Below are 12,753 nucleotides of genomic sequence, written 5' to 3'. Positions count from 1 at the left end.
ATTGTTGAAGCTGCAAAAGCCTTGATCCATGATCAAGACCTTCAAACCTTTCTTTGGGTAGAAGCTTCTAGAACAGCAGTGTATGTTCAGAACAAATGTCCTCATCGGATATTGTAGAACATGACTCCAAAGGAAGCCTTTTCAGGGATTAAACCTGATGTTAGTCACTTGAGGATCTTTGGTTGTCCAGTGTATGTTCTATACCCAAAGACAAAAGAACCAAGTTGGAACCTTCTAGCGAGAGAGTAATATTTGTGGGCTATAATGAAACCTCTAAAGCCTATCGAATTTAAATTCTCGGTCAGAAGCAAATAGAAGTAAGCAGAGATGTTACATTTGAGGAAGATGTTGCATTGAGAAAATCTAAAGGTTCATGCATGGAATTAGATGATGAAGATCGTGAGACTCCTCAAGACATGGACATTGATCATTCTCTTAAGATTCAAAGGTAGTCTACTGAACCTATAGCGGATGATGATCCAATTGAACCTTTGGATCCTACGGATGGGCCTAGAGATATTGTTGTGAATAGAAAGAGAACTCTTTGGGCAAGGAACACTATGCAGGAGGCAGAAAAGTTTGTGGCTCCTAGAGGCACATTCAGAGAAAGTAAAAGACCACAGAGATTCTCTAGCTATGTTGCATTGATGTGTAATCTTATTGAGACAGAACCTTCCAATGTTGAGGAAGCCTCAAAGCAGCAAGTATGGAAAGATGCTATGGATGAAGAATATCAATCCATTATTAAAAAATGATGTTTGGGATATTGTACCTAGACCTAAAGGTAAGTCAGTTGTATCTTCCAAGTGGTTGTACAAGATTAAGCATGCAGCTAATGGAAGCATTGAGAAGTACAAGGCTACATTTGTGGCACGTGGTTTCTCTCAAAAAGAAGAAATAGACTATGAAGAAACATTTGCTCCAATTGCTCTGTATACTTTCATCAAGACCATCATTGTTATTGCAGCAGTTAAGGGATGGATGTGAAGACAACTTTTCTCAATGGTGTAATTGAAGAAGAGGTCTACATTGAGCAACCTGAAGGCTTCGTGATTCATGGGAAAGAGTCTCATGTATGCAAATTGAAAAAGCTATTATATGGTCTTAAGCAAGCTCCTCGTGCATGGTATGAAAGGATTGACAAATACTTAGTGAGTTTGGGTTCCTGCAAGAATGATGCTGATCTGAATCTTTACTTCAAGGTATTCAATAGTGAAGTTTTGATCTTGGTTCTATATGTTGATGACTTATTCCTTACTGGGGAAGATCATCTTATCTCTAGATGCAAGGAGTTGACTTCACAATTTGAGATGGACCTAGGACTAAGGCATTTATTTCTAGGTTTGGAAGTATGGCAGAGGCCTAATGAGATTATCTTGAATCAAGGAAAGTACACCATTGACGTCTTGAAGAGATTTGGAATGTTAGATTGCAAGTCTATGTCTACACCAATGGAAACTAACTTGAAGAAATTGAGGGAATCTACAGCTAGTTCAGATCTTGTGGATCCTACTATGTACAGACAATTGATTGGATCCTTGATGTATCTAGTTAACACTAGACCAGATATTTGCTATGCAACGACTGCACTTAGTCAGTTCATGTGTGAACCAAGGCAGATACATCTAGTTGCAACCAAGCATATCTTGAGATACTTGCGTGGCACAGTTGGATATGGCTTGAAATATTCTTCCAGTGTGGACCTGAATCTGCAAGGCTATTCTGATTCTGATTGGGCAGGGAGTGTTACTGATCGGAAGAGCACCTTTGGTTGATGCTTCAGTTTGGGATCTGCTATGATTTCTTGGTGTAGCAGGAAGCAGTCTTCGGTGGCACTAATGTAATGTCCCCTTCTCATTAACGACCTTCCAGTGGTCCATTAGCCTATTCCTGAGACCTGTAGGCTAGGTGGAATAAAGAATGAGGGGTCCAGCATTGATGAAACGAGGACTTACTATTTTTAGTAAGTCAAGGAATGACTATTCTGGTGATACTGTCCTACTGAGCTCTCCATACTCTGTCTCCGGGCGCAAAGTTCATGCTTTTCGGGGCATTAGTTCTTGACTTACTATTTTTAGTAAGTGGCAGTGTGGCATAACTCTATTTTTGGCAGTGGACAGGGTCCTAATTCTGCAGCAGTTCAGTGGTCTTCCTGGCTCAGTTTCATTCTAGTCTTGATAATAATCAGTACGGGAGTCATACATGATACAATTAAATATTATTTCCTTATCCTAAAGTTTAATATTTAATTAATTTGATTATTTGCTACTGATTTATTGAATTTGGGATTAATGCCTATTTTTTCCTAAGTATTTGGCGAAACTCGTGTAATAAGGGATGTCAAAATATTTTAGAGGAATATTATTTTATATTGCATCTCCATTATTTGCCAAGTGATTAACGTGGGTCCATTCCTTTTTGGCGTGAGGTTTGACTTATGAAAAATGGCGCTACACGGGTCCACATGAAGGTGAAATGAAATGCAAATGAAGGAGTGGAGTTTGGAGGAATTTGCATTTGAATTTGGTTGTTGAGAAGTTATAAATAAGAGCCTTGAAATGTTATGCTGCCGGTTTGGCGACAGAACTTGAGGCTTCGGAGTGCGTCTCCCTAGTGCTACCCGGTTTCGTACTTGAAATACAGTACCTAGCTGTGCATCGTGTTCTCCTACATTCTCAAAGTTTGCTATAGACATTTTGGTGGAAGTGATTCTGGAGACTTGCTGGTTTTGCCTGTGGCTGAAGCACATTTTCGATCACACCTTTCTGTTGGAGCGACCGACGATTATGGGTATCAGCTCTATCCTCCTTCCTAGCCATGGCGATACATTGTGAGATTTTTTAGCAATTTTAATTAAGCAATGAATTTCCTAGACAAAATCGAACTTCCTAGGCATAGCATGGGTTTTTGTACTTGCATTGGGATGTGTGCCAAATAAATATTGGGTTGTTTGGGTTGTAGTTTGGATTGGTTGCTGTTGTGAATGATATATTGTGGGTTTGGGACTGATTTGAGTTGATTCGGGTGAAAAATGAGGGAGTTATGAGCATTTTGGTGTTTCGATAGGCTGCTGATTTGTACTTTCAGCCTGCAGATTGGTTGTAACAGAAATTTATATTCTTCTTGTAGAAATCTGCATTACTCTTCTCATCTTATCTTTATTTTGTAAGGTTGTTTCAATAGTACTGATCAACCATTCTTACTGTTCTTATTTGTAATCCCCACTGCATAAGTGGAAGAGGCTGGCTTGCCGCCTTCTTGCTTTGTAATTCAGTTTATGTACTCAATCCTCCCACTGAATAAGTGGTCGAGTGATAAGTTTAATACAATGGTCCTCCCGCTGAAATACGCAGTAGAGTGATAGCTTAATATAATGTCCTCCCGCTGAAATATGCGGTAGAGTGATAGCTTAATGTAATGTCCTCCTGCTGAAATATGCGGTAGAGTGATTGAGTTTCAGTCTCTTGTTATTTTCCCTTGGCTGGTTTACCGCCAAGAGTTTGGTTTCTATCCTGTTGGATAAGCAGAAGGGGCTGGCTTGCCACCCAGGCATTGTAATTTTCAGTTTGTTTTTTGGTGCTAACGATCCCCGGAACACCGTATGCTCTCACCCTCCCAGATTGGGCTCTCGATGAACAAAAGGTGGAAGGGTTCCCTTTCAGCAGTTTGGATTATTTCTCTAACCTTAACGGGTTGATGTGTTTGCTTGTAACTCTTACTGTTAAAAAAAAAAAAAAATTACTGGGATATTACAACTGAGCATCGTAGAGGCAGAATACATTGCAACATGTGTGGCAACTCGCAAAGCAGTGTGGCTTCCGAAGCTTCTTGCAAAATTGTTTGGACAATCGTTGGAGCCTACAGTTATTCATTGTGATAACCAAAGTTATGTGAAGCTATCTGTCAATCTAGTGTTTCATGACAGAACAAAACATGTTGAGATCCAATACCACTACATCAGAGATATGGTACAAAGGAATGTTGTTCAACTGAGATACATTTGTACTAAGGAACAAACAACTGACATTCTCACCAAGCCCCTTGCCAAAGTGAAGTTTGTGCATTTTCGAGACAAGCTTGGAGTTGTGGAGAATGAAGCACTTGCTAAGAGGGAGTCTCAACATCAGTAATTTCTTGAGATGTACTATAATGCGTTCTTCTCTGTGAGAGAAGTTTGAGGTGCAAGCCCTTGTTAATGCATTCTTCTCTGTGAGAGAGAAGTTTGAGGTGAAAGCCCTTGTTCCACCCTTTGGGAGTAGCCATGATGGATGTCATGTGAGAGACTCCATGACCTAGCACTTGTGTTTATTCACCCTCTGGGAATAGCCATGGTGAATGTCATGATGAGATGAGGACATCACGTTGAGTGATTCTGTGATGAGCACTTGTGTTCATTTGCATTTCCATTCAAGGGAGTAGCCATGATGGATATCACTACAGAGATCGAGAACGATTCCTCCCTAGCTAAGAGGGAGTGTTAATGTTATATAGCTTCAGTTGGATTCCTTTAGGCCGACATAAATGTCTAAGTGGCCTATCGACCTTAGACATTTATGTACACCGATTTAAATAATATATTTCATGTCGACTTTCATATTTTATATTGGCAATTTAATGAAGCGGTTTGTTAATAAAACATAACTAATTATATAACCCGCCACCCTTGGAGAAAGTCACATCAATTGGAGTAGAGTCGACTTTTGATAAGAAGACGTGTTGCTTGAAGACACCCAAGTATGGGTACATATAGATCGGTTCTCTCTCCCTCCAAAGGCATTGAATCAAATATACACCTTCAGCAGTTCGATAACCATCTACAACAGATCGAATACCATTCATAGCAGTTTGTATACTCACAGCAGTTTGCATCATACATTCAGCAGTTCGTGAATCAGCTTAGAAGGATAGACACTCACAGCAGATTGCATTTCATTTAATGAGAATTGCATCTTTCATCTAGCTTCAAGGAGTGAAGCAGTTTTTGTAAAAGACATCTTGATATCTTGTCTAATATAATAAGAGACATTTGTTGCTGGGTTTTTCACCTTCAGGTTGGAAGGTTTTCCCAGGGTACATGCTGTGCATTATTGATTGAATTATCTTCTATCCAATCTGATCGTTAAACTTAACAATGAGCAGTTAGTGATAGAAAGGCATTATTACATTGTCATACATATTGCAGTCTGTATTAAAAATACTATTAAATTCTGCATAAGAACATTATCAGGTTTCATATATTAAGCACATCCCCGTGCATACCACCAGGAACAAGGATGTTACTGCCTGTAACTTAGTAACAGTTCTGATCTGATCTGATCCATGGTGATGTCACTGGCTGCTTTGATTCCTTTCATTTATATCTCTCAATGTGAGGGAAAGGTCACACCTCTTCATCATGTATGCCCTTTGGCAAGAGACATACCCTTTCACCATTAGCACCCTTTGAAAGAGTGCAACTCTTCATTATCTCTGCCCTTTGAAAGGGACACAACCTTTCACAATCAGATCTGCACTTCTGATTTCCAAATTATCCCCCCTCTCAAATGAGGTTCTCTTCTCCCTTTTATATCTCATGTTTGAGGGAGTCCCAACTTTTCATTCCATGTCTTTTGACCATTCATTAACTTAATCAAATTTTAATTATATTCTTTTATATTTTTATTTTTATTTAATTTTTATTCCTTTGCATTTTAATTTTATTATTATTATTTACTATTAAATTCCTAAGTTACCGGTACGGGTACGGGTACGTGGGTACAGTACGCTGGTGCGGCAATTTTGGGGGGGAGCTGGGTACGTTTGGGTATGTCCGTACAAAAAAATGTAAAAATCATAAATATATACTGTATACATATATGCAGTCTAATAAGTAGAAACAAAAATTAAATTTAGAATCCCACATATCATCCATATGCTAAACAAAACTTGGAACTACCATATATGATTCATATAACTATTAACAAAATTACAAATTTACTGTAAGTCTAATCTAATATGAAATATACATTTGTCAAAGATTGAATGTTATGATAGATATCGAATTCACTATATCCTCCTGCCGTGACACCTCTGTGCCTTCGCGCCTCCCGTCGCCTCCTCCTGTGTCGTCACAAGATCAATCAGTTTTCCTTCTTCGTTTTCACTGTGCGTGGCGTGGAAGCAATGGTTCTGTTTTTTTTAACTTTTGGCTTTGCTTTAGGGTTTAAAACATTAAAAGACGCGATTCCACCCGTGAAAAAAACCCTCGAAATTTGTGCACGATGCAGATTCGTCAAAAAAACCCTATGGAATTGCCACGTCTACAACGGATGCGTTAGGATTCGTGACTTAAAAACTGGATACGTTTCAGGTGGAAAAAAACAGTACCCTGTCCGAATCCACGGGGATTCTAGGTTGAATCCGAATCCAATACATATCGTATCCGGATTTGGGGGAAAAATGTGAAGTACCGGTAACTTAGTTAAATTCTATTCTTTTGCATTTTATTTTTTATTATTATTATATGCTTTTATATTTTTATTCTAGTTTAATTTTTATTCTTTTGCATTTTAATTTTATTATTATTATTATTATTTACTATTAAATTCTATTTCAAAGTGGGGACATTACAGAGACAAGCGCCAACTTATGGAGGTATAAGGATACTAAAGTGACTTTATATCAATGAAGAAATCATATGAGGGGTCATTTTATTATTATTTCCCATATGCAAGTTAAAAGATTGAAGTATTAAAAGTGGGAAATTTAAAAAGGGTTTCCGAAAACTTCATGAGAGGATTATAAAAGGAGATTTGAGGAAGTCATTTGATATACTTGGTTGGTTTATTTTTTCTTTAAGAAGTTGGGGGCTCTAGCTTTATTTGCAATAAATCTAAGGATGAAAACCCTTAGAGTTTCTCAGTGGTTTGGACAAAAACCCAAATCCATCTCTGGTGTGGATCCACCCAAGATTCACCACTGCGCTCCATTTTCAGATTGTCGGAGATTTCAAATAGAAATCTCTCTGGGAGAATTTGAAAGGGCATTTTCTAGCCACCCCAAGAACCATGTTTTGGTTTGTATCTCTTGGAGAAAGCACTTTTTGGTTCTGGGTATTATTTCTAACATCCTCCTATAGCTGGGCGATAAAGATTAATATATTATTTGGAGGTTTTGATTGGCATTTGATTTTACACTGAGTGTATATACAGGCAACGATTGTGAAGTCTCGTTCCGAGACAATCTCTCACCTAAAGTTTGCAGGAAAGACAATTTATTTGTTATTTACAAGGGTTTACAGGCAAAGTATGGACATCATAAATGGAGAATTACATTTGGAGTGGGTTGGAAACAATTAACAATTGCATCTTAGCTGGGCGTACGAATACTTCTCAGACTTGCTTGTTGGAGTCAACATTATGCACCAACAGCTGGGCATAGAAGTTTAAGGAAGTGCAGATTATAAATTGGGTTTTATTGCTGGTTCAGACCTGAGTTTAGCAGCAGTAAATATTTGATATGCATTTCAAATACCTAGCAGTCAATTCCAGTTAAATCAGACCTGTAACAATTACTATTTCCTCTTATTTAAGATTGTTGCTGTTATCAAAAGAAGCCACTCTTGCTGTTGCAGATCGGTTTGTACCTGTAACCTCATATTTTGACTGTTGTTCACTGTTCACTGTATTTTGCCATTATCATTCTATGTCCAGGTCTTCACAATTCAACAGGAAGGATCATTCTGCATAGCCATACACAAAGACAGTAACTCAAGCTAAAAAAGCCAACACAAATTTGAATTCCAACAGGATTATTGATTTGTGCAAAATCCAAGTATAAGGCTTCTGTTTTGGCTGGTTATGATAACATTGGCTAGAGAGAATCTAGGCTTGTTTACAGTTATATTAAGCGAAGCATATGTACAACTACAAATACTGTGAAAATTAGGATGTGCTCAAACCAGCCAAAATCCAATAGTTCATATGCTTACCAAGCACAGATCAATCATTGTTTTGTTTGTTTACTAGTTGAGAAAAGTGTTATCGAGTTGATACATTTTCCAACTTGAGCAAGGAGCAGATACACTTAAGTGTAATTAAATTGACAGATTCAATATTCACATTTTCATATATAAGTATATAACCATTAAGAAAGTGTGGTAGAATAATTAATGTAACCATTATAAATGTGAGACACATCATTTATATCATTGAACTACAGAAGAAATAATTGCACAATTCTAGAACATCATATTGCAATTTATAAGAAGTGATAATAATGGAGGCATCATCTGGCTTTAAATTAATAATTGGTTGAGAATTAGTTGCTTATCTCTTCAGCTTAAATCTGTTTTCCAATTTCACTTCTTAATATTGTCAGTGGAAGTAAAGCAATCTTTTCTCTCAACATTTTCTGAGTTTGAATGTTTTCTCCCATTTATATTTGGTTTCTCTTAAATGCAATATGTCAAAAGATGTGTAGATTAAAAACTCTTTCTTCGCTGATAAAATGCTTCAGTTCCACATCTTTTATGACCAATAGACACATTTGAAACTTCAGCAGCTAAAAAAAATGACATGCAAGCACTTCATAAAAGATTGAAAGATTTAAGCAACATAAATGTTAATATTTTGGAAGATTATATGACACGATTGAATTCCACATTACTTCTGAACAAGTAGTCAAACTTAAGACCATTTAAGTAAAGCACATGAAGAAGCAAATCATTTCCTTGTTAAATTAACAGTGCAGGTGACAAAAATCAATATTTTGATCAATAAAAAGAACTTTACAACAGATTCAAACCTTACAACACGTTTACCAGTATAACTCTACAAAAACAAACCATTCAACTCATTTCATTTTGTATGCAAATAGCCAACAGAAACATGCCTGCACAACCTCCAGTAAGAAAATGCAAGAAATATGATTCAATCATACATAATTGCCACAATTATATCAGAAAAAAAATGAGCATAATTCCATTTTTAATGCAAGGACAGGTGACAAAAATTTGATTTTAATCACGTACACTGCCAGCAATTTCTCGAATTCTGTTCAATTCACCACTAATTTCAGCTTCCAATGTTTGTGCCGCATTGCAACCAGGCTGTAGTGCGAGTTTCCCCTTATTATATAAGTCTATGTGCATGTCACATTTACTGTAACCTTCTCGTATTCGCTCTTCTTTTTTAGCTGAGAGTCGAGTTCCAGGTTGCACATCATCTATTCCAATTGAGAAACCATGATTTCCAATCCACCTTGCACTACAGTAAACGTTGGGTCACAATCCCAATGGCCATATTTGGAATTTTAAGAAATAAAAAACTTACTCAAAATATAGTAGTAAATCACATTACAATAAAAAGCAAAAAATAATGTAACCAAATCTCCTCCCACTGATATTTACCAATAACCAAAACCTAAGTTACCAATAAAGGTCCGTGTTTAACCTATTTACCAATAACTATATAAAAAAAGACATTAGATAAAAACTCAAAAAGTATATAAATATTTTAACCTAAATACCAGGATAGCCAAATTAATACATTTTGATAAACAGAGCGACCAATATGGTTACTATTAAAACCTTAACCCCCTTCATGAGGACACCATAGAAAGGATCAAAATTTTATGAATTGAATAAAAAACTTAAATAAAACCCACTGCTAATGGGTTGGAGTCTTGGACACTCAAAAGGTGGTAAAAAGCAACACATGTCAATTATAATAACATGGAGCCAGTAATTATTGGTTTTTAAGATAAATGCCGCAGGTAATGCTCCAAAAAACTCCCTAAAGAGGCTCAAATAACTGCTGGACGAAACAGAAGCAGCACCAAATAATAACACATCCAAAACTTCATTATTTTCATCACTCATAGGCCATCATTGTACAAAGAAGTAGAAAAAGGAGAAGCTGTGGGAAACAATGGTGCCATTGACAGACAAGCTGTTTAATATTCTGACCACATTTTTCTTGGATTCTTAACTCCAATGAAACCATTTGTACAATACCCCCTGTGTTGCTAGAGAGCAGAAAAGATTACAACAGGTTTTTTAAGTTTTTTAATTTTTCATATCTGTAAAATATGACCAAAAAAAAGCGCCCATAAAAAGAAAGAAAAGATATGAAAATTGCAGCCGGAGTGGGTTGGGCATGGCAGAGCCAAACCAGATTTGCCTGGCCATGTTGCAAAGCATACCCAGACCAATCTAGCTGAGCTCTGCAGAGCCCATTCCACATTCACTAAGGACCGAAGTGCATACTCACAGCAAGTACAAACTGGACCCAGATTCAAGGGCAAATCTGGGCAAACCAATGACCTACACCAAAACAACAGGTGACTTCAATAGACTTCTACTAACTATTGATGTGGCTAAAATCGCATTGCTACGACTCCATCCAGCCAACGCAGAATAGAATGCTAAGTATCCTATCCTCTCTTGAGATAAGGAAATCCCTAATGCTGTTTCAATTGATCAATGGGGATGACCTCAAGGTTTCGATTGTTAGGTCTTGAGTGCAGGATAGCTCAACGATCAATGTGTTTTGCTGGGAGCACAAGGGGACTTACGTTTTGCAACAAGCTGGTTTGCTGTGATTTTCGGACTGGAAAATAAAAAGCAAAGAGGAAGGGTTTAGGAGACCTAAGGACAAAGATGATAGCAGTTGATGCAGCAGGCAGACAGATTTTGATAAACCAGTTCTTGTTTTGCCAGAGACACCCTCACAACTAGACAAGAACGGTGCAAGCTCCAAAGGATGAAGGATTTTCAAACCGGAGACACTCGTTTTAGGCACCCAATTCTGGCACAGCCTAGGACGAACACCTGCAGTTGAACTAAACACAGTTTGGGTTCAGACAAACCATGCATGGTGACCTACAATCAGCAGACCCCCAATGGTATGAACCAGAAATGCATAAAATACCCCTCTACACTTCACCATTAAAATCCCTGCACTCTAAAATTAACTAGCTGAAAGAAACCATGCAAACAGAATGAAAACAAGATGATAAACACCAAATCAATGTCTATATATTGATTTCAGCTGCCTATTACAACAATTTTTACAGCATCTCTATGCTATTCCTAAAATTTAACCTTCTAACTTCCAGCCTATTCTAACTTTTAAAATCTAAGTACAAAATACTAACCCTTTAGAAAAGAAAAGCCTTTGCCTTTTATAAATTTTACATGTTGAACCGGTGGCCAGGATTGATTGCATCCAAGGGCTGCAACCTACCTTCCAGAAGCTAGTAGCTTTAACCCATGCCCATTAAACTCTCAGTTATCAATCCAACCACTATCTCAACTTCCTACCACTATTTGGCTTTAATTTAGGTCTATCTGGTAGTTGAACATAACTGTCCACAACTGACCTGTTTTCCCTCTATTTCAAAATATCTTGAGTGGGGCCCACAGGCAGTTTTACATCAAAACAATTTGAGTTCTTAAAACTGAATTCCTGGAATTAAATCCAGTTGTGTATTTCTCAGGAATGCATAGACTTGTTGCATTCTGAATGTTCTTCAGTCTTGGGTCTCGGTCGTGGACTTCAACTTGGGATCCAGCAACATGCTTCCCAATGCTTGGTTCCGATCTCGCGCCCCTGCATCTTTTTCCCCTCCAGCTTCCAGTGCCTGGTTCTAATCGCGATCCTTCTTCGATTTGTGTTTCAGGCTTTCTCCTGGTTCTTTCCGACAACGTCCTCCAAACAATCAATTTTGACCCGCATTAATCATTTTGAAAAATTAAAAAAATTATTTTAACAAATATTCAATTTTCACTGACGTCGGGCCTCTCTCACAATGAATTTCGGGCATTAGACACCTTTTGTGAAATTTCATTCTAAGTTTTAAATGCTTTTACTCAAACTTCGGGCCATTCGCCTAAAATGAGAGATCTTTGGTTATGTTGAAAAAGCCTCTTGAATTTTCAGGTGTTGAGATGTTTTGAGAGATGTTGAATTTAAATGTCTCTCTTGCAACAAAATTCGGGTGCTTGAGCCAAAATGAGAGATTTTTAGCTTTAAGTTTTACTCCACTTTAAACAATTTTGGGCAAAATGGGTCAAATGCGAGATAACTTAAAACTTGGATTGCAACAAATGTCTTCCGTTACCAATTTCAGGAATTCTAAGCAATTTGAGAGATACTTTTGTTTTGTTAAAATGCCTCCCTTTTCAATTTCGGGTGAAATAGGCAAAATGAGAGATGTTTCTTTTTATTAAAATGCCTCCCTTTTCAATTTCGGGTGAAATAGGCAACATGAGAGATGTTTCTTTTTATTAAAATGCCTCCCTTTTCAATTTCGGGTGAAATAGGCAAAATGAGAGATGCTTCTTTTTGTTAAAATGCCTCCCTTTTCAATTTCGGGTGAAATAGGCAAAATGCGAGATTTTTGCAAATTTCAGCCATTTTGGTATTTTTGCGAGATTTTTGCAAATTTTGGCCATTTTGCCATTTTTGCAAGATTTTTGTAAATTTCGGCCATTTTGGCATTTTTGCAAGATTTTTGCAAATTTCAGCCATTTTGGCATTTTTGCGAGATTTTTGCAAATTTCAGCCATTTTGGCATTTTTGCGAGATTTTTGCAAATTCCGACCATTTTGGCATTTTTGAGAGATTTTTGCAAATTTCAGCCATTTTGGCATTTTTGAGACATTTTTGTAAATTTCAGCCATTTTGGCATTTTTGAGAGATTTTTGCATATTTCAGCCATTTTCGCATTTTTGCGAGAGTTTTGCAAATTTCGGCCATTTTGGCATTTTTG

General features: G+C 37.3%; 1 protein-coding gene across 11 annotated transcripts in view; it reads right to left on the bottom strand.

Moving 5' to 3' along the window:
* Positions 1-12,753, bottom strand: part of LOC131077053 (DNA-directed RNA polymerase III subunit 1) — a 275,512-nt gene that overhangs the window by 144,253 nt on the left and 118,506 nt on the right. For all 11 annotated transcript variants that reach the window (XM_058014439.2, XM_058014440.2, XM_058014431.1 and 8 more), the window contains one exon: positions 9,011-9,245. In XM_058014439.2, coding sequence (XP_057870422.1) covers positions 9,011-9,245 — 235 coding nt within the window. The remainder of the gene's footprint in view (positions 1-9,010; positions 9,246-12,753) is intronic.

This window comes from Cryptomeria japonica, chromosome 9 (assembly GCF_030272615.1).
Source record: "Cryptomeria japonica chromosome 9, Sugi_1.0, whole genome shotgun sequence".
Classification (NCBI taxonomy): domain Eukaryota; kingdom Viridiplantae; phylum Streptophyta; class Pinopsida; order Cupressales; family Cupressaceae; genus Cryptomeria; species Cryptomeria japonica.
Note: the sequence above shows the minus strand (reverse complement) of the source record. Positions and strands in the feature narration are given on the sequence as shown.